The sequence below is a fragment of the Chrysochloris asiatica genome, unplaced genomic scaffold (assembly GCF_000296735.1).
Source record: "Chrysochloris asiatica unplaced genomic scaffold, ChrAsi1.0 scaffold00003, whole genome shotgun sequence".
Lineage (NCBI taxonomy): Eukaryota > Metazoa > Chordata > Mammalia > Afrosoricida > Chrysochloridae > Chrysochloris > Chrysochloris asiatica.
This window is the reverse complement of record NW_006408521.1, coordinates 41,408,732-41,430,709: the sequence shown is the minus strand read 5'-3', so window position 1 is coordinate 41,430,709 and position 21,978 is coordinate 41,408,732. Positions and strand designations below refer to the sequence as shown.

At 41.3% G+C, this 21,978-nt stretch overlaps 1 protein-coding gene across 1 annotated transcript in view; it reads right to left on the bottom strand.

Moving 5' to 3' along the window:
- The window catches only part of ACSL5 (acyl-CoA synthetase long-chain family member 5), a 62,286-nt gene that overhangs the window by 7,772 nt on the left and 32,536 nt on the right, over positions 1-21,978 (bottom strand). Inside the window, 11 exon segments of the mRNA XM_006831342.1 lie at positions 217-312; positions 839-973; positions 2,795-2,929; positions 4,635-4,712; positions 5,057-5,130; positions 6,329-6,380; positions 6,466-6,498; positions 6,846-7,024; positions 10,212-10,311; positions 11,662-11,763; positions 11,877-11,941. Of these exon segments, the coding sequence (XP_006831405.1) occupies positions 217-312; positions 839-973; positions 2,795-2,929; positions 4,635-4,712; positions 5,057-5,130; positions 6,329-6,380; positions 6,466-6,498; positions 6,846-7,024; positions 10,212-10,311; positions 11,662-11,763; positions 11,877-11,941 (1,049 nt within the window).

Below are 21,978 nucleotides of genomic sequence, written 5' to 3'. Positions count from 1 at the left end.
ATATGAGTTTGAGAATACTGATCTCGCTGCTGTAAGAATTTCCATACATAGATGCATAAAGAGGCGACGAGAAAAATGTCTTCTCCTGATTCCGAGACTGTGGATGACTTTCTGTTTGATAGTTTTCAGTTATGTTCTGGTTTTTATTTAAATAGCAAGTTGTCATGTGCAAAAGTGAAAGAAGCTATTTTCAGAGCGAGTGACTGCTGGACTTACCTGGCATCCCAATGCTGCCCGGAGGAAGGTCAAGACAGACGAGGAGATGGGGGCAGCTCCTGTGACCATGAGACGGACATTTCCACCCAGGCCTTCCTGTCCAGTAGACACAAAAGATCTGCTGAAACCTACCTCTGATAATGGGTATAAATGCCTAGCCCAAAAGTGTTCCAAGAATTAAATCAGTTCATTTACAAAGCACATAGAAAAGGGATCGACACTATAGAATAGTACTTAAAATAATTGTCCTCAAAGATTAATTGTCATCACCATGTCTGGGCCCAGAACCTGCATTTGTTAAAAGCAGTTTCCTCAGCTGATTTATATTATTGGGCTTCTCAAATTACTTATAATCTCCATAGAATCATTTGAAACCAAACACCTAAGAGAATGAAAAAGAATGTTAAAACCTAAATGAAATAAAATAGGTTTCCCACTTTTTGACCAATTCCCTTTCGTGGCAAAGTTATCAGAATGGGATCTTAGAAAGTGAGTGGGCACAGAAAGTCAGAAGGTCTCTCGGGATAGAGAGAATCTCTACCGAAGAGAAAAAGTAAGTCAGGCTGAGGCTGTGAGTCACTTGGGCATTTGCATCATCCTGCCCAGGACCCACCCAACCTACCTGAATCTTTCTAAAGACGAATTTGTCCCAAAGACTGTCTTTCCTGATGATTCCCCTTTTCACTTCACTGAATTTATAGTTAATAGCCAGGTTCAGCACAAACTTCTTCAAGGGTGTCTTGGCTTCGTTTTGTACCTGCAGGGTGATAGGACCTCTTAGTTAGAAACCAAGTAGAAACACTCTGTCAGGTCTCCTAGTTAGTGAACGAGAGATGTTGTATTCTAGCTTCATAAGAAGTGGCCCTCACATGTAAACTGGGTGATGAATTAGCCCTGTTTGATATGCCTGGACTTTGTCAAAGGAAACTCTGTTGCAAGTTAGAAGAGTATGCAGAGTTAGGGCTCAGGTGTACCAGCTCCCTGCCGTTACAGAAAGAAGCTGTAAGTGCTGTGTAGCTGCCTTTCAAATCCTAGCTCTAAAGGTTCTAAATGTTTCTTTCTCCAGTCAAGCAAAGACTGGTAAAAAGAACATTTGGCAGTATCTCAGCTAATACAAGCCAGAGAAATGACAGAATTAGAAATATCATTAGGCTTTGGGCTGCAAACCACAGGTAAGCAGTTCAAACCCACCAGGCACTCGATGGAAAAAAGATGAAGCTATCTTTAAATCCTCTAAAGATTTACAGTCTTGAAAACCCTATGTAGGGTCACTAGAACTTGAAATTGACTCGATGGTAGTGGATATTTTTTGAGGGGAGGGAGGAGACTGGAAAATAGAGTAGTGATCAATGATAGCTAAAAGTCCTGTGGGATAATTTAATTCTAACCACCTCTCCTTTATTAGGTAAGACTCTGGGTAAGTTATTTAGCCTCTGAGGCTGAGTTTCCTCATCTGTAGTGATAATATCCATTGGTTCGCTTCCCTGCACTTTGGTGAGGATCAAATGAGAGAAGGTATATGCAGCATTTACACGGGGTCTGGCACCTCAGGAAGAGGACCAATAACCAATTGTTGTTGTTGTTAAGTGCTTTTGAGTCGGTTCTGACCCATAGCAACAACCCTGTATAGCATTGCTGAAGAGTGGCTGGTGAGTTTGAACTGCTAATGTTGAGGTTCAAACTGACCTTGCAATTGAGTGCTTATCCTATCGCACCAAACCAGAGCTCCCAGTAACCAGTAAGTGTTATAAAATCAAGATAACAGCTCTCCATTAAGTCAGCTTAACTTTGAAGGATTCCTCTAGTCTCTGAATTGAGTTTTTCTTCATTGGAGGTCTAAGGAAGCTTATCCAGAAGAAAAGGGTCTTTATTTGTTATGGAATTTCATGACTGTATTTGTATTGTGACTTGAACTTGATGCTTACAGGAGTAAGGAGTAGCGTGGAGAACATTATTAGCATACAGATTCCTTCAGAACCTTTGGGTAACCCTAAGCTGTGAATTAATACATTCGAGTTATAGTGTTGGACTAACAAAAAACAAACAAATCTGTCTTAGAAGAAGTATAGCCAGAATGTTTCTTAGAGACCAGGATGGTAAGACTTCGCCTCTCAGACTTCGGACATGTTATCAGGAGGGACCAGTCTCTGGAGAAGGATATCATACTTGGTAAAGTTGAGGGCCAGCACAAAAGAGGAAGACCTCCAATGAGATGGATTGACAGAGTGGAGGCAACAATGGGTTCAAATGGAACAATTGTGAGTATGGAGCAGGACCGGGCAGTGTTTCATTCTGTTGTATATAGGATCACTATGAACCTAAGGAGCTCTGGTAGCGTAGTGGTTACGAATCAGGCTACGAACCTCACAGTCAGCAGTTCAAAACTACCAGCTGTTCCATGGGAGAAAGATGAGGCTTTCTGCTCCGATAAAGATTTACAGCCTCGGAAACCCTGTACAGGGGCGCTATGAGTCAGAACCAACTCCACGGCACATAACAACAACAACATGTATCTAACAACAAATTGTAGATAATTCCTCACCTCTGAGCCAGAGCCCAGCAGAAACAAGTTTAGTACCTTATCATAGACCCGATTAAGCAGTCGAGGCACCGTGGGAAACACTGTGGGCTTCAGAGTCTTCATGTCATCAGGCAGCAACCGGATGTCTCCTTGGAAGAACCCGACTCTAGCTCCACAAGAGTACACGACAGTCTAAAAATAGAAGCCAAGAGGGGGACTCAGCCAAAGCGTCAGAGTGTTTGAGTGGGACCTGTCTTGGGCTGGATTAAAGGCATCCACTGAGGTCCTCAGACACTTCCCTCTGCACAGCCTACTGAGAGCCTGGCCCCAGGAGAGGATGAAACTCTTTTCTGTTGAGGCAACAGAACAGGCAAGAAGCCAGATGGTGAGACTTGGAACCCATGGTTCTGGATGACGGTCTAATTATTGCATTGTAAGATGCTGTTCATTATGTAGTAGTATGACACAAACATTCCCCAGTAAACTAGGGCATGCCTTTAATGGTGAGACCATGCCAATTTCAGAAACGTTAAAATGTGTGTGTGTGTGGGGGGGGATGCTTATTGGAATCAAGGTTTTACTAATCAGTTATCAGCACTTTCTCCCAGGCAATTGGAGGTCATTCTGGTATTTCATGTATCAACATATAAACTGGTTGAAAAGGTATTTGGGGGCAGCAGAGACAGGACTTTCAGAAGATACCACTTGTGTTTTTGAAAGGCCAACACTGTTCTCAGTTCTGAAATCAGCCTCACAATAGTCAGAAAGGCCTGAGTTCCACAAGAAGGGTAACTCACTTCTGATGCACACAAGATCCTAAACCACCCCAATTTCCAGCTCTCAGGTGTGGTGCAAAGATGCCCTTGGTGGACACCCCACCCCACACCTGAGTGATAAGCTAGTTCCCTACCCCTCTGTAGGATATTTTCTTTTCTTGACCTTAGATTTTTTTCAAAAATTCTATTCAAAATAAAATTAAATAGAAGAAATCATGTGTCACAGTCAGATCAGAATGACAGTGTGGATAGTAAGTTCACACAGGCTGCTAGGTGGCACATATGGTTTGCTCTTGGCCTCTAATGTAAAGGTTGTCAGTTCCAACCCACTCAGGGGTGTTGTGGTAGAGATGTCTGACAATCTGCTTCCATGAAGATTACCGTCAAGAAAATCCTATTCTGTAATACATGGCGTTTTATTCTGTACTATGGAGCCGTGGTGTGGCACTGTGGGTTAATGTGCTGGACTGCAAAATGGGTTTGAACTGCAAGGTCGATGGTTCAAGCTCACCAACTGCTCCTTGGAAATCTTACACAGGGTCACCATGGGTAGAAATCAACTCGGCAGCACTTAACAACATTTTATAATACAAGGAGCTCTGGTAGCACAGTGGTTTCAAACTGTTAGCCTTTAGGTTAGCAGTCAGGCTAGCTGTTTGAAACTACCAGCTGCTCTGCAGAAGAAAGATGAGGCTTTCTGCTCTGGTATAGCCATGGAAACCCTATACAGGGTCTCGATGAGTCAGAACCGACTCCGCGGCACACTACCACTACCATTCTGTAACATATGGGATTTTCATGAGTTGGAACCAATTTGGATAGGTTTGATTTTGGTTTTGTTTTTTTTTTAGAAAGTTCATAGATGATTTCACTGGACTTGCAGGTGGTGCACTATGCAGAAATAGGAGCAAGAATTAGCCCTGTTTGACATGCCTGGGCTTTGTCAAAGGAAACTCTGTTGCAAGTTAGAAGAGTATGCAGAGTTAGGGCTCAGGTGTACCAGCTCCCTGCCGTTACAGAAAGAAGCTGTAAGTGCTGTGTAGCTGCCTTTGTAATAAACATGAGACCAGGAAGCTGGGACCTCCCTTTATACATATCTGCTAAGAACATAGGATGCTCACCTGCACAACCCTCTCAAACATATGAGCCAGTGGAAGGTAGGAGATGCTCACATCTTCAGGGCTGGGTAAAAAAGTATCCTAAACATCAAGGAGCAAAGAAGAGACAATGTTAATTGGATTAATGTTGACATTCTCATCCTAAGGAAAATTTTAAATGACCACTTCTGAGGCCGGCTACATAGTGTTATGCAGGTAGTACAGTGTATGATGCTAATAGATGCCTTTAACTGCATGGATTGTAGACATTTTCAATTATCTTAAAGTGCTAAGACTTGAAAATGCACAGTCCCCCCAACAAAGACTGCACGACATCGGTCCACCCTGCAGGCCAAATTTAACCTGTTCATTTTACCGCTCTTCCTCTAGCCTCAGGTATGAAATGTTTTAAACAGATTCATGTTTTCTTTCAGCTGACCACTGACCTCTACACGATACAGAAAGGAGGCAGCATTTGCAACAACATTTTCATGGGTCAGCATGGCTCCTTTGGGGTCACCTAGATGAAAGAAGAAACAGAACAATTCTAACAGAGCTGCAAGCTTGCCTCTGGCTAGGTTTAATTTGCTCCATTACAGAACACCACAGACTTCTTCTGTAACCAGGTGTTTTTATGAATGGTGTTTGACTATTCATCAATGATTTATGGCTCTCAGGGATTCTACTATTCTATCCTTCTATTATCATCCAAGGCAGTCACAAAGAAAAATCCAAGCAAACTCCTTGTGCTGTGTTCATTTGGAGACTTCAGATTCAGCAAGTATTACCTAGTTATCACCTTATAAGCTGAGCAGAATGGAATGAATATTACTGTAGGTCATCATGGGCCACATTAAAAATTATTTTGAGGTCTAATAAATGGGTAACTAAAGAGTAGAGCTCCTGGTATGGCTCTGTAGGATCAGCTCTGGACTGCGGACCACAAGATTGGCTGTTCAAACCCACCAGCTGCTCCTTGGAAACCCTATACAGGGTTGCTATGAATCAGAACCGACTTGATGGCACTTAACAACAACAACACAGAGTAGGGTCTCAGTGATCTGTGGAGATTGATCTACCCTCTCTCTCTGGGTTCTCATGATTAAATGAAACAATAAATGATATACACTTCAGAGAGAAAGTAGTGGGTTGGAGAAGAAAGTTGACTTTCTGAGGCCATCTTTGAGCAGCTGGTGGTTTTGAACTGACAACTTTGTGGGTCACAGTCCAGTGCTGATCCACAGCACCACACCAGAAGTCCATCTTTAGGACTTCTTACTTCCATTGCATATAAACACCTCCATTTATTTACTTATATTTAGGTTTTCCTATTTGGATATCCACATTCAAAAGCCTCTGAAGCACGTGGAGAGACGGAGTGGTTGGGGACTCTAGACCCAGAGAGGGAGAGGGGCTGTGTCCTGATGACTAGGGGGCAGGCTTGCAGGGTATACCCTTTGGTTGGTTGATGATGCATGGAGGGGATTGTAACCATGGCAATGAAATGATATATGATAGGATGAATGTTAAGCTAATGTTCTCCCATGTAAACTATCACATAATTCACAATAAGACATCAAAAAAAAGGAAAAAAAGTCACTAAAGCTAGAGCTGTTCATTGTAGGGTATATTTACTAGTACACCAATGATTTGGGATGCAAGACATGTTTCTGGCTGACCAAGGGCCACTGGGACATCTTCCTGGGCACTGCACTGACCTGTGGTTCCACTGGTGAAGCAGATGACACTCAGGTCTTCTGGTTTAGGAGGCTGACAGAAGAAGGAAAGCACTTAGTAAATTATGAACTTGTGAGCCGAATATGACAAGACTCAAATGTACACCAAGAAAACTTACCACAGGCTTTCTGAAGTTCTCTTTGCCTAGATTCTACACAAACAGAGAAGCAAGAAAGAAGGCATGAATTAAAGTGGGCTTATGACAAATACATCCCTTGAGATTGAGAATACTGGCTCCAAAGCCCACATCCTTAATTACTACTGAATGTGACTGTCTCCATCAATAAATTATTTACTTATAAATCTGGGTGTGGCAGCGTCACATCTTTTAACACACTGACCTGGCCTTGAATAAACTACTCTCAAGGCTTCAGAGTATGAATCTGATTGATTTGTCTCATGACACCACTGGGAACACCAGCTCTGGGTCTGTGTGTGAGTTCTGCAAGCTTCCCATGGTGTCAGACCATCCTCTGAGCTGCAAGCTCAGCCCCATACCTCAGCATCAGACAGGGATAAGATTTCAATTCCGCTATTCTTCCCTCTTTGCTTCAGATCATCTTCAAAGGGATCCATGAGGATGATCATCTTCAGATGTGGGATACGGCCCTTCTCCACATTGTTTAATAGGCCTGATGCCTTTTGGGGCGTATCACAGATCACTGTGGCAATATCAGCTGAAAGCAGAAGTAGAACCAGAGGTTACCTTCTATGCCCACCTCTCTGCCATGTACCCAATTGCCTGGCAAGGGGGAAGAGAGTTTTCTTTTTCAATTTCAAAAGAATCAGTCACCAAAAGAGATTACGTCTGCAGATTCGATTTATAATGTACAGCCTAAAACATGCCATTGGTAATGAACAAACTTAATGGAAACAGTAGTGCCATTTTCTTTCATGCTGTATAATGAACAGTCATTTAGACATGCAAAGATTGCTTAATTGTGGTTTTGTCAGCATGTTTTCTTTCTGGAAGGGGATGTTTTTGTTAGGTGCCCTCAAGTCAGTTCCGACTCATATTGACCCACGCACAACAGGACAACGCTGTCCGGTCCTGCACCATCCTCACAATTGTTGTTACACTTGAACTCATTGTTGCTGTCTTGTTCCTTGTCTTTGGGAGTCTTCTTTTTGTCTGATCCTACACTGTAGCAAGCATGATGTCCTTCCTCAGGGACATTGTTTCTTAATCATATGCTGCCTCTTGAAAAGGTTGAACATTTGGTACAGTGATTCTATGTATTCCTTCCATCTTCTTTTGATACTTCCTGCAACATTCAATATTTTGCCCATAGAATACTTCAATATTGAAAGACTGGAATTGGAGTTTTCCTTAAGATTTTTCAGCTTCAGAAATGCTGAGTGTATTCTTTCCTTTTGGTTTTCTAATTCCAGGTCTTCATCATTTCATTTTAATACTTGACTTGTTTGGTCTTCTCAAGTTGCCCTTTGACATGTTCTGTTCAGCTCTTTGAATTCCTCATTTCTTCTATTCGCCGTAGCATCTCTATGCTGGAGAACAAGTTTCAGAATTTCTTCTGGCATCCATTTTGGCCTTTTCTTTCTTTCCTGTCTGTTTCACTTTCTTCCTTTATGATGTTCTTGATGTCATGCACAGCTCTCTGGTCTTTGATCACTCGTGTCTAATGCATCAAATCTGCTCTTGAGATGGTCTCTAAATTCAGGTGGGATGTATTCAAGGTCATATTTCAGCTCTTGTGCACTTGTTGTAATTTTCTTTAGCTTCAACTTGAACTTGCATAGGAGCAGTCGATGGTCTGTTGCAGTCTGCCCCAGGCCTTGCTTTGGCTGATGATACTATGATTTTCCACGTCTTTTCCCACTTAAGTAATCAGTTTGATTCCTGTATAGTTCATATGGTGAATTCCTTGTCTATAGTCACTGTTTATGTTGTTTTAAAAAGGGTATTTCTTTGCAATGAATAAGTTGTTGGTCATGCAAAATTGTATCATGTGATCTCCAGCATCATTTCTATCACTAAGGCCTTACTTTTCAACTATCAATCCCTTAGAAGGGGTTGTTGTTGTTGTTGTTAAGTGCCATCAAGTCGGTTCTGACCCATAATAGGGTTTCTAAGGAGCAGCTGGTGGGTTTGAACTGCCGACCTTGTGGTTCAAACTGACCTTGTGATCCAGTGCATTATCCTGCAACACCACACCAGGACTCCGAGAAGTGAATTATTGTTGTTATTAAGTGCTGTGGAGTCGGTTCCGACTCATAGCAGCCCTGTATAGGATTTCTGAGGAAAGGCTGGTGAGCTTGAACTGCCCCAACCTTGCGGTTCAAACCAACAATGCACTCCAGAGCGCTATCCCACACACCACACCAGGACTCCGAGAAGTGAATTATTGTTGTTATTAAGTGCTGTGGAGTCGGTTCCGACTCATAGAAGCCCTGTATAGGATTTCTGAGGAAAGGCTGGTGAGCTTGAACTGCCCCAACCTTGCGGTTCAAACCACTCCAGAGCGCTATCCCACAACACCACACCAGGAGTCCTAGAAAGGACTCGTTGTTGTTCTAAGTGCTGTCGAGTCGATTCCAACCCATAGCGACCCTGAATAGGGTTTCCAAGGAGTAGCTGGTGAGCTTGAACCGCTGACCTTACAGTTCAAACAACTTTGCAGTCTGACGCATTAGCCCACAGCGCCACACCAGGAAAGGACTGTTGTTGTTGTTATGTGCCGTCGAGTCGGTTCCGACCCATAGCGACCCTGTACAGGGTTTCCGAGGACTAGGGAGTGTGAAATTGGGATTTTAGAAGACTAGCCTTTTCCGGTTCTAAGTGCCAGCATTTGCTTTGATATATATTTGTACAAACAGAAAACTTTTTGTTGTGGTTATTATTCAATAGATCTACTCACTTTATCTACTACAACTGTTTTTGTTAAGCGCTGTCAAATTGCAACTCCTATCGAACCTGTGTAAGTTTTCTGAATGGATTTGAACTCCCAACCTTGTAGTCAGCAGTCCAGTACTTATCCTAAAGCGTCACACCAGGACCCCTATTACACCTACCCCTCAATTATTAACTATTTTGCGATCTCACCATCTGCATATATGACAATAGTAATAATCTACTTCCGACTTTTGTACATTAACAACATACATCCGGCAGTAGTGAATGCCGGTAACAAGAGCAATCCTGGCCATAATGGTTAAGGTGATGTGTCAACAGGGCAAGGTCCTGGCTCTCAGCAGTTTGGCAGTTATTCGATGATGTGCTCGGACAGTTGTGGAATGAGGTAATTATCCTCTATTTTGTGGTCTGACGTGATCATCCTCTATTTATGCTGATTTTTACAAAATGATCTGGTCTTTGGAAACTAACTACGTTGGTAAGTGAGGAGTGGATGTAGTTTCATGATAGAAAATAACATCTTGAGTATATGAAAAAGCCATGACTTGTCTACTGAACTTGGATTTATTTTACTAACTCTGGTAATAAGATTCTTCCTACAGGCTCACATGGATATCGGTACATGCTGGTTAACCATACTGACTTGGATTCATAAGGGTAGAGAATTAAGTCTGTGGCTTCACAGTGACAGAATCAATTAAACACTATATGGTTTATACTTAGTGTGGCCAACATATGTATTTCTGCTTCTAAGACATTCTGTCATACTATGTTATCTTGAAGCATTTTACTCAAACTTCTATCTGTGCATATTCAACCTCATGGGCTTTTAGCAATTGCTTTTAGCACTAGTTATATCCTTATTACTACAGGGCAATAAAGCCTTCAGCATTTTCTGGTCACTAATGAATCTATTAACAAAAGCAGAGATTGAAGACTTACTCATTATCGAGAAAGAATCAATTTGTATTGTAATTGCAAAGTCTTACCCTTGTTGACAATGTATATGATGGCTTCTTCTCCCAAGGTGTCATATAAGGGGACAGCTACCATGGAGTATGTGTAACAGGCCAACTCAGAGATGATCCACTGTATGGACAGAAGTTTACATAAGGACTGGAGGGCACTTTAAAAAGGAAGGGTATCCATTCAGCCATTGAAACATCAAATGCCTGTTTGGTGATTTTTATTTATAAAAAACATCACTGTGCAGGCCAGAGGGATCGTCAAACATAGGTTTATAAAGTTGTTGTTGTTAAGTGCCATCGAATCAGTTCCAAATCATAGAGACCCTGTATAAGGTTTCATAGGAGCAACTAGTTGGCTTGAACTGCTGACCTTGTGGTTAGCAGTACAGTGCTTATCCTTCAGCATCACATCTTATGCAGGGTTAACTAAGAGAGATACAGCAGACACAATGATAACCATAGTACAAAGGTAGCATAGAATCCAAAAGTACAGTGTGATAAGAGGTACAGAGTTTGAAGGAGGCAGAGCTCACCTTCAAGGGTGGGCAAAGGCTATCTGGGACTGCTTTCAGAAAAGTGATAGAAATTGGGTAGGGCTTTGAAGGGTTGGTAGCTTTAGGGCTAGAGGCAGAAAAGACAATTCAAGGATGAAGGAAGAGAACGAACATAGGAGAGCGCGACATCACTCTGTGTACACCAGGAACCATGGAGAGTGGCAGGAAATAGAACTGAAAACATGAGTCCAAATCTGCTAGTGTTGGGCCTTGAGAGTCAGTTGAAGTTTGGTATTAAGTTCCTAAACTAGAGGCGAGTCTATATTTTTCTTGAGGAGAATGGACAGAACAACAAAGACAAGGCATATCGATTCACCTGAAAGAGGAGTCATTGACTTCCGGATCTGGTGTGTTAAGTAACCTAATTCTAGTGGACATATGCTATCCAACTTGGAAAGACTATCCAGGGTCTCTATGAGTTGGAGTTGACTCCACGGCACACAACCAACCAACACACCAGAAGATACTGAGTCTACTGACGAGGAGCTAAGCTTAATTCTAATGATCTTATTGTGTAGAATATGGCTTTCATTGTGTAAAGGTGACTACAGCCAGTAGCACTGGGTACCTTGGTTGACTAGTTCAAGTACCACAAGCAAGTTCCACTTTAATACTGTGTCTTCAGAATCCTATTCGCTAGAGCTTTTGTCCTCATTCTACAATCACGTAGACAATCAGTGGTCCGTTAGTGATGGGTTGGGAAATGAGAAATGCAGATACCTAACTCAAAGCACTGGCATTCTGTCACGAATTAAGGCCCTGACATGTAATCCTTTCATGTTTAAGAACACCAGCTTCATGGGATTTTTAAGTAGTTATGGTAAATCATCAATGTCAGAGTGCTGGCTTGTGGATGAGTTTACAGTCTTTAGACTTAGCTCTGACTAATCTCATTGAGTTAAATTCAACATGGTTACCTCTGGCCTATTCTGAGCAAAGATGCCAACAAATTGGTCTGAAGAGGACTTATATCCTTGATGCAGCAGACAGGATCCCAGGTATTCTGCTCGATCAGACACCTATAGAAGAAGAAAAAACAAAACACAAAGAAGCCAAGACCCAAAAGAGATCAGACAAGCTCAGAATAGCACATTAGCAAAAGAATCTTTCCAATACCATTGACATGACTTACCTGTTTGTAGGACAGCCATCTGTAGGGCTGATTTGGTTTTCTATATCCCAAGCAGGGCCCATTGTCTACAAATGTAACATTAAAATAAGTAAATAAATAATATTAATAAGCTCTGGTTGTAAATACTTTGGACTAGGGAACATATAAAGGGATTTTAGTTGTTGTTAAGTGCCACTGAGTCAGTTCTGACTCATAGTGACCCTACATAATTTCCAAGGAGCAGCTGGTGGGTTTGAACCACTGACCTTGTGGTTAACAGTTCAGTGCTAATTCTACAGCAGGATCCCAGAAAGAGATTGTTGTTGAGTGCCATAAAGTCGGTTTCGACCCACAGGGACCCAGTATAGGGTTTCCAAGGAGTACTGGTGAGCTTGAACCACCTACCTTGCTGTTCAAACTGACTTTGCAGTCTAGTGCATTAACCCACAGTGCCATACCAAAAATGGATTAGGAAGAAGCAAAATGCAAAGGATAAGTCCAACAAGACAGGAAGTCTAAAGGCAATAAGCACTCAGTTCTTGAAGAAAGAAAGTCATGTGATATAAGAGAGTCATGGTGACTGGTTTTTTTCATTAATTTGACTGCTGGTGTGGCACTGTAGGATAAGTGCAGGATTGAAAGGTTGGTTTGAAATACAAGGTCGGCAGTCCAAATTTACCAGTGGCTCCTTGGAAACCATCTACTGGGTCACTGTGAGTCACAACCTACTCAAAACAACACCGATCTGAATAGATTTTTTGGAAGGACACAAGATAATTGCAGGGGCTAATTATGAAGAAGGTTTAAGAGTATGGAAAACTGCCTGGGTGAAAAGAAGGCTGGGAAAGTTGGACCTAGGATTGGTTTTCAGTCATTAAGACGAATTTGCTTATTCTTCAAGGGCATCAAGGATGGTCCTGGGACCATTTTGTTGGGAAACCTAACCCCCATCCTCTCTACAACACTGATCTTTCCCCTTCAGATTTCGTTTTGTGCCCCAAACTAAAACAATATTTAAAAAGATCATGATTTGAGTTCCTCAAGAGAACTAAAACTCATTTTGACGTGATGTAAACTAGAGTGCAAAAATCTTCTGGGAAGGGTTAGAAAGATGGAAAGACCACATTCAGAAGTATATACACCTAGATTGTGGATATATTAAGAAACAATCACTTCACATTTGTTATTTTGCTTAATAAGAATTTCTATGATTTCACGACAATACTTTGAGATTTATCCTCATATATTGTTGTTGTTAAGTGTCATCAAGTTGGTTCTGACTTATAGCGACCCTGTATAGGGTTTCTGAAGAGCGGCTGGTGAGTTTGAACCACTGACCTTGCAGTTCAAACCAACCTAACAGTCCAGGGCTTATCCTACAGTGCCATATGCATATATGTTGTTGTTGTTGTTGTTAGGTGCCATCGAGTCCGTACCAACTTATAGCAACCTTATGCACAGCAGAATCCTGGGCCAACCTCACTGCTATTGCCACGCTTGAGTCCATCGATGCTGCCACTTGGCCAGTCCATCTCATTGGGAGTCTTCCTCTTTTTCTCTGACCCTTCACCTTACCAAACATAATATCCTTCTCCAGCGACTGGTCCCTCCTGACAATATGTCCAAAGTATGATAGACGAAGTTTGTCCATCTTGGCCTCCAAGGAGCACTCTGGCTGCACTTCTTCCAAAACAGATCTATTGGTTCTTTTGGCAGCCCATGGCACTTTCAATATCCTCTTCCAACACCATAACTCAAAGGCATCAATGGTCTTCCTTACTCACTGTCCAGCTTTTGCATGCTTATGAGGTTATTGAAAATACCAAGGCTTGGGTCAGGCGCACCTTAGTCCTCAAGCTGACATCTTTGCTCTTCAACACTTTAAAAAGGTCTTGTACAGCAGATTTGCCTAAAGCAATACGTCATTTGATTTCTTGACTGTTGCTTCCATGAGTGTTGATAGTTGATCCAAGAAGAATGAAGTCCTTGACAACTTCAATCTTTTCTCCGTTGATTAGAATGTTGTTTATTGGTCCACTGGTGAGGATTTTTGTTTTCTTTACATTGAGATGTAATCCATACCAAAGGCTGTGCTCTTTGATCACGATCAGTAAATGTTTTAAGTCCTCTTCACTTTCAGCAAGCAAGGTTGTATCATCTGATTATCGCAGGTTGTTAATGAGTCTTCCTCCAATCCTGATGTCATGTTTTTCTTCATATAACCCAGCTTCTCATATTATTTGCTCAGCATACAGGTTGAATAAGTATGGTGAAAGAATATAACCTTGTCACACACCTTTCTTAATTTTAAACCATTTAGTGTTCCCATGTTCTGTTTGAACAACTGCTTCTTGGTCCAGGTACAGATTCCTCATGAGCACAATTAAATGTTCCAGAATACTCATACTTTGCAATGTTGTCCATAGCTTGTCATGATCTACACAATCAGAAGCCTTTGCATACTCAATAAAGCACAAGCAAACATCTTTCTGATATTCTCTGCTTTCAGCCACGATTCATCATGATCTTTCAGAATGCTTTCAGAATCACAGCAACTCCAAGCCACCACAGTATGACAAACAGACAGAATATGCATATATATGCTCGTGTATAATAATAATAATAATAAAGAAATACTCATAACAATGATCAGAGTAGTCTTAATTTCTGCAGTTGGCCATGTGGTAGCGCTATTGTGATAGTTAAATTTTTGTGTCAACTTGGCTGGGTTAGGATTCTTATTGGGTTAGTAGTTAAGATGTAGTAATCACCTCCAAGATGAGATGTGATCTGATAGAATCACTCCCATGATGTGGTCTGATATTATCTGTGGGTGTTCTGTTACAGCAGCAATAGATGACTAAGATAGACGATTTCTTCCACCACTCATTCCAGCAAGCACCTCAGCTGAGCATGGTTCTTTGCCTGGTGGAATGAGTCTAGACTTTACTGATAAGAAATTTGTGTGCTAGAGGGCAGAAATTTAACCCCACTCCTGATATCAAATGTCTTTGACTGGGTTCCCTAGAAGAACAAAAACAGTGAATTTTGGATAGATAGATAGATAGATAGATAGATAGATAGATAGATAGATAGATAGATAGATAGATATTGTTGTTGTTGTTGTTGTTGTTAAGTGCCGTTGAGTCAGTTCCAACTCCCAGCAACCCTATATAGGCTTTCCAAAGAGTGACTGGTGGATGTGAACTGCCAAATTTGTGGCTAGCAGTCCAGTGCTTATCTTACAGAAGCACACCAAGACTCTGTATATATGTGTGTGTATGCTTATATACACAACACGTATGTGCGTGAGTGTGTTGTTGTTATTGTTTTAACAACTCATAGCAACCGAGAATAGGGTTTCCAAGGAGCAGCTGTTGGGTTTGAACTGCTTAGCAGTCCAGTGCTTACCTTACAGTGCCACACCAGAACTCCATATATACACACCAGAACTCCAACAACAACAACATATGTTGTTGTTGTTAAGTTGTTGAGTTGGTTCTGACTCATAGCAAACTTGTATAGGGTTTATGAGGAGTGGCTGGTGGGCTTGAACCACTGACCTTGAAGTTCAAACCACCCTTGTGGTCCAGTACATTATCTTGCAGCACCACACCAGAACTCCAGATGCATACCTATGTATGTATATATATTTATTTCCGGTATCTTGGTGTAGGATAAGTGTTGAAGTGCTAACAGCAAGGTGGCAGTTCACACCCACCCGTCACTCCTCAGAAGTTCTCTACAGGGTTGAAACCCTGAACAAGGTTTCTATGAGTGGAACTAACTCAATGGCACTTAATAACAACAAGAAATATTTATTTTTATATCTCTATAGATACATAAGGAGCTCTGGTAGCGTAGTGGTTACGAATCGGGCTGCTAACTTTAAGGCCAGCAGTACGAAACTACCAGCCACTCAGCAGGAGCAAGATGAGGCATTCTGCTCCCGTAAAGATTTATAGCCTCGGAAACCCTGTACAGGGTCGCTATGGGTCGGATCCGACTCGATAGCACTTAACAACAACAACAACATAGATATATAGACTGTTCTCAAGGAAATAGCTTACACAGTTGCAGAGGCTGACAAGTCCCATCTGTGAGTCAGGCTGGAGGTTTCTCCTGACTCACAAATATGGATCTTTTCCAACGGGTACAACCCACAAGGGAATAACCCTAGAGTACACCTTTCCTGCTTTTTAAACCATTTAGTGTTCCTTTGTTCTGTTTGAACGACTGCCTCTTGGTCTATGTGCAGGTTCCTCATAAGCACAATGAAGTCTTCTGGCATTCCCATTCTTCACAATGTTACCCATAGTTTGTCATGATCCACACAGTTGAATGTTTTTGCGTAGTCAATAAAGCACAAGTAAACATCATTCTGGTATTCTCTGCTTTCAGGAAAGATTGATGTCAGCAATGATATCCATCCTTCTACTCCTTCTTCTGAATCAGCTTGAATTTCTGGCAGTTTCCCGTCTATGTACTGTTGCAACCATTTTGGAACTATCTTCAGCACAATTGTACTTACATTGGATATTAATTGTATTGTTCACTGATTTCTGTATTCCACTAGGCCACTTTTCTCTGGAATGAGCACACATCTGAATCTCTGCAGGGACTGATGAATACAATATTGGCAGGTCGGTTGGCAAGCTGGCAACTCACAGGATGTGGAGGCTGATGAAGCCGAGAACTGGAAGTCAGATGATGATGAGCCAGATGCAAGATCCATAGTAAGCGAGGGAGCTTGGCCTGCACGTCTATATAGTATTTTCAATGCAGGCCACACCCCTAAGGAAACTCCCTTATAATGGATTGACTGATCACTTCAGATCACATCGTGAGGATGGTTACATCATTAAATAACTGAAAAATGTCATCATTGCATAATTGCCAAACTACTGAGAATCATGGTCCAGGCAAGTTGACACACCCCTAACCATCACACCTTTATCACACCTTTATGATGGGTGTCTCTAGTACACTCCATTGACTTTTTCTCACTGTGGGCATTTCGATGGTTTCTAAGTTTGACATCTTAAATAATGGTATGATAACTATTTTTTTTTTTTAATGTTTTATTGTGAATTATGTGGTAGTTGACATGGGAGAACATTAGTTTTACATTCATCCTATGCTATATCATTTCATTGCCATGGTTACAATCCCCTCCATGCATCATCAACCAACCAAAGGGTATACCCTGCAATCCTGCTCCCTCCAGTCGTCAGCACAGAGCCCCTCTCCCTCTCTGGGTCTAAAGTCCCCAGCTGCTCTCTCTCTCCACATTATTGTCTCTGCCTCTATGATAAATATTTTCAAAGAACAGTTATAACAATTTACTTTTCTCCCATCAGCAACATAGCAAGTTTCAACATATGCTCATATGTACAAAATCTTGTCTTTAAAAAATGTCTCCTGGCCTGATTGGTTTCAAAAGGTATTACTTTTGTGTATGTGTCTTTAATAGTCAGTAAAATAGAATCTTTTCCCTTACATGTCAAGCTTTATTTACTTGCATGCATCACCTGTTCACGTTCTTTGCCTATTTGTATAAGATATGGAGGCACATAAAAAGCTACAAGAATGAAGACACACATATGTATGTTTGCCATCAGCATTTTTCCAATCTCTGTGATAGATTTGTCAATAGAAGAATTAAATTTCTGAACGTCTCAATTGCTCAATCTTATTTAAAATTAAGCTACGTCTGGGGACATCCATTTACTAGAGTTCAATAGCTATCTCAGCTCTTGAGGGCCAAAAAACGGAAGTCTTGGTCAACCCTAACTGAATGAGAAGCTGCCACACCTAAGCCAAATGTGAGTTATAAATAGAAAAGTAGAAGGGAAGGAAATTTTCTACAGAGGAACTCGGGTCTTGACAAAAGGAAGTATCCTAAGGGAGGGTTACTAGAGATTCAGGAGTAAAGAAGGGAGCTCCTAGGGGAAGTAACAAAGGAAAACAGAAGGAAAGGAGGAAAAAGAGAGCATACTCTGACTGAGGAGATAAAAATGAAGGAGATTGTCCACAGGAAGTGACAGTACTTCTTCCTCCTGAAACCGCTGTGTAAAAGCCCAAGAAGTCATGTCTCAGGCTGTAACGTTCTAACCATGCTGTCTGAGGTAAACAGAGTGAGTGTCTCAAGTCATCTACCAATGAGATGATTTACACTAACATCAGTCACTGATGATGTGAAGTTTGTTGTTAGGTGCTGTTGAATCCATTCAAGTGCACAACAGAACAAAACATTGCCCAGTCCTGTGCCATCCTCACAATTGTTGTTTGAGCCCATTGTTGCTGCAACTGTGTCAATCCGTCTTGTTGGGAGGGCTTCCTCTTTTTAACTAAACTTCACTTTATCAAGGATGATGTTCTACTTGGGGGACTAGTCCCTCCTGACCATATGTCCAAAGTACAAGAGATGAAGTCTCACCCTCTTTACTTCTAAGGAATATTCTGGCTGTATTTCTTCCAAGACTGACTTGTTTGTTTTTACAATCCATGGTACTTTCAATATTCTTCTCCGACACCAAAACTCATATGCATGTTTTCTTCTACGTTCTTCCTTATTCATTGCCCAAGTTTTATATGCATATAAGGTGATTAAAAACATCATGAGTAGGATCAGGACCACCATAGGCCTCAAACTGATATCTTTGCTCTTTAACCCTTAGAACAGTCTTTGCAGCAGATTTGCCTGATGGGATACATCATTGGATTTCTTGACCATTGTTTCCATGAGGGTTGATTGTGTATCCAAGCAAAATGAAGTCTTTGACAACTTCAATTTTTTCTTGTTTTTCATGATGTTATTTAATGATACAGGTATGAGGGTTTTCATTTTCTTTACATTGAGGTGCAATCCATACTAAACGCTATAGTCTTTGATCCTTATCAGTAAATATTTCAAGTTCTCTTTGTATCCAGCAAGCACGGTCATGTCATCTGCATATCCCAGGTTGCTAGTGAGCTTTCCTCCAATCCTGATGCCATGTTTTTATTTACATAATCCACCTTCTTGAATTATTTTTTCAGCATATAGATTGAATAAGTATGGTGAAAGGATACAACTCTGGTACACACCTTTCCTGATTTTAAACCATTCAGTATCTCCTTATTCTGTTTGAATAAGGTCTATGTTCAGGTTCCTCATGATTACAATCAAGCGTTCTGGCATTCCCATTCTTCACAAAGTTACCCATAGCTTGTTATGATCCACACAGTTGAATGTTTTTGCATAGTCAATAAAGCACAAGTAAACATCATTCTGGTATTCTCTGCTTTCTGGAAAGATTCATCTGATGTCAACAATATCTGATCTCGGGTCATTAGTGACTAGTGCACCAAATCTATTCTTGAGATGGTCTCTAAATTCAGGTGGAATATATTCAAGGTCATTTTTTAGCTCACATGCATTTGTTTTAATTTTCTTCAGCTTCAACTTGAACTTGTTTATGAGCAATTGATGGTCTGTTCCACAGTCTGTCCCTGGCTTTGTTTTGACTGATGCTATTGAGTTTTTCCACTGTCTCTTTCCATAGATGCAGCTAATTTTATTTCTTGTGAGGTCCATGTATATAGTTGTCTTCTATGTTGTTGAAAAAAAAGGTTACTTACAAGGAATAAGTCTGGTCTTGCAAAATTCTACCATGTGATCTTCTGTATCACTAAGATCATATTTCCAACTACTGATTCTTTCACTTTGTTTCCAACTTTCACATTCCAGTCACCAGTAATTATCAATCCATATTGATTGCATATTTGATAAACTTCAGACTGAAGAAACTGGTTTTTCTTGTTTGTTATTAAGTGCTGTTGACTTGATTCTGACTCATGTATGGGATTTCTGAGAAACAGCTGGTGGGTTTGAACCACCAGCCTTGTTACTAGCAGTCCTGTGCTTATCCTACAGTGCCACACCAGGATGCAGAAGAAGTTGGCAGAATTCTTCAATGTCATCATCACTGGCTTTAGTGGTTAGTGTGTAAATTTGAATAATAGTGGTATTAACTGGTCTTCCTTGTAGTCATATGGATATTATCCTATCACAGACAGCATTGTACTTCAAGATAGATCTTAAAATGCTCTTTTTGACAATGAGTGGGATGCCTTTCTTCTTCAATTTGATGTTCCTGGCATTGTAAACCACATGATTGTCACATTCAAAATGACCAACAGAGTCCATTTCAGCTCACTAATGCCTAGGTTCTTAGTCTTTATGGATTCTTTTTCATTTTTGACAATTTCCAATTTTCCTAGATTCCCACTTGGCACATTCTATGCTCGTTATTAGTGGATGCCCACAGCTGTTTCTTCTCATTTTGAAGGTCCTGGAAGTCTTACCCCATTCATGTCATCTTGGCCAATTGTGCTTTGAGGAGGTAGAACTTCCCCAATCATATATTGAGTGCCTTCCAACCTGAGGGATTCAATTTCTTGCACGATATCTGACAATGTCCTTCAGCTGTTCATAATGTTTTCATTTTCCAGCACTGTATCTGACAAGGATCCACGGCTATTTGTAAGTCTTGAGTAATCATTCAGAAGTAGTCGGCCTCTTCCTTCTAGTCTGGCTAATCTTGAAGCTCCATTGGAACCTGTTCACCTTGGGTGACCCTGCTGGTATTTAAAATACCAGTGGGCATAGCTTCCAGCATCACAGCAACACACAAGTCACCTCAGTACGACACACTGACAGAAGAGTGGCAGAACAACTGATGGTGGTGGTAGTTATGTGCCGTGGAGTCGGTTCCGACCCATAGCGACCCTGTACAGGGTTTCTGAGGCTGTAAATCTTTACGGGAGCAGAACGCCTCATCTTTCTCCCATGGAACAGCTGGTAGTTTCGAACTGCTGACCTTAAGGTTCGCAGCCAATTCGTAACCACTTCGCTACCAGAGCTCCTTAACAACGGATGATGGCTACCCATTATTGAATGCCGACAGCAAGCTAAAGAGTTCTGGTTGTGCAGTGGTTAAATACTTGGCTGCTAGGTGCTGTGGGATAAAGCACTGAACTGCAAAGTCGAATCACAAGGTTGGTGGTTCAAACTCACCACCCGCTCCTTGGAAACCCCATACAGAGTTGCTATGGGTTGGAACCGACTTGACAGAAAACAAAATTTCTGCAGCTTAAACTCACCTGCCACTCCAATCTCAAGCTTGAAAACCCTTTAAGACAGTTCTGCTGTGTCCTATTGAGTGACTATGAAGCTGATGGCTACAGACTTGGTTTGGGTTTATACTACAAACTAGCTACATCACCTCCTTTGGTCTTGCCAACTATTGTTAGCTCCATTGCACTAAGAATCATGGAGGCTTAGGACAGCAAAGGCTTCTGTGAATTCATCCAATAAGTGGTGGTGGTGGGGACTGTGTGCCATTGAGTCATTTCGGAGTCAGTCACTGAAACACTGTCTAGGGTTTCTGAGGCTAGAAATCTTTACAGGAGCAGAAAGCCTCTTCTTTCTCCACCAGCAAATGGCAGATGTGGTAAATGTGGAAGAAACTATATGAGTACTGCATTCTCTTACCCCTTCCTATTGGATGATGATGCTAACAAAGGCCTGTGGCCTAGGAACAAATAAAATAATTGGCCCAAAGGGGCCCACCTGCGGTCTCATTAAACTCTGTGTTCTAATCAGCTTTAGCTTATTAGATGAACTCTTGACCAAGCAACAGCTTAGCCTCTGATTAACTTATTCAACTCAGACTTCATTCTGTTGTAAAATGTGTCCATCTACAATACAAAGAGTTCATCCATCAACAACTTCTCAGCAAAATTTCTGTTCATAATCTAAGTAGACTTCACACTCTAGTGTGTGTACTTCCCAAGGAAGCTTTGGTAAAATTATAGATTCCTGTTTTTCACCAACTGAAACTCTGATCCCATGAAATTAAGGTCTTCCTTTTTTTCGCTGACCCTCCATTTTACCAAGCATGATATACCTCTCTAGATTCTGGTCTATCCTGACAACATGCCTCCTGTTAATATCAGAGATGAAGTCTGACCATCCAGCACAGGTTTGTTCTTCTATTAGTCCGTGGTACTACTTTCTGTATTCTTCTCCAACACCATAATTCAAATGCATTCATTCTTCTTTGGTCTTCCTTATTCA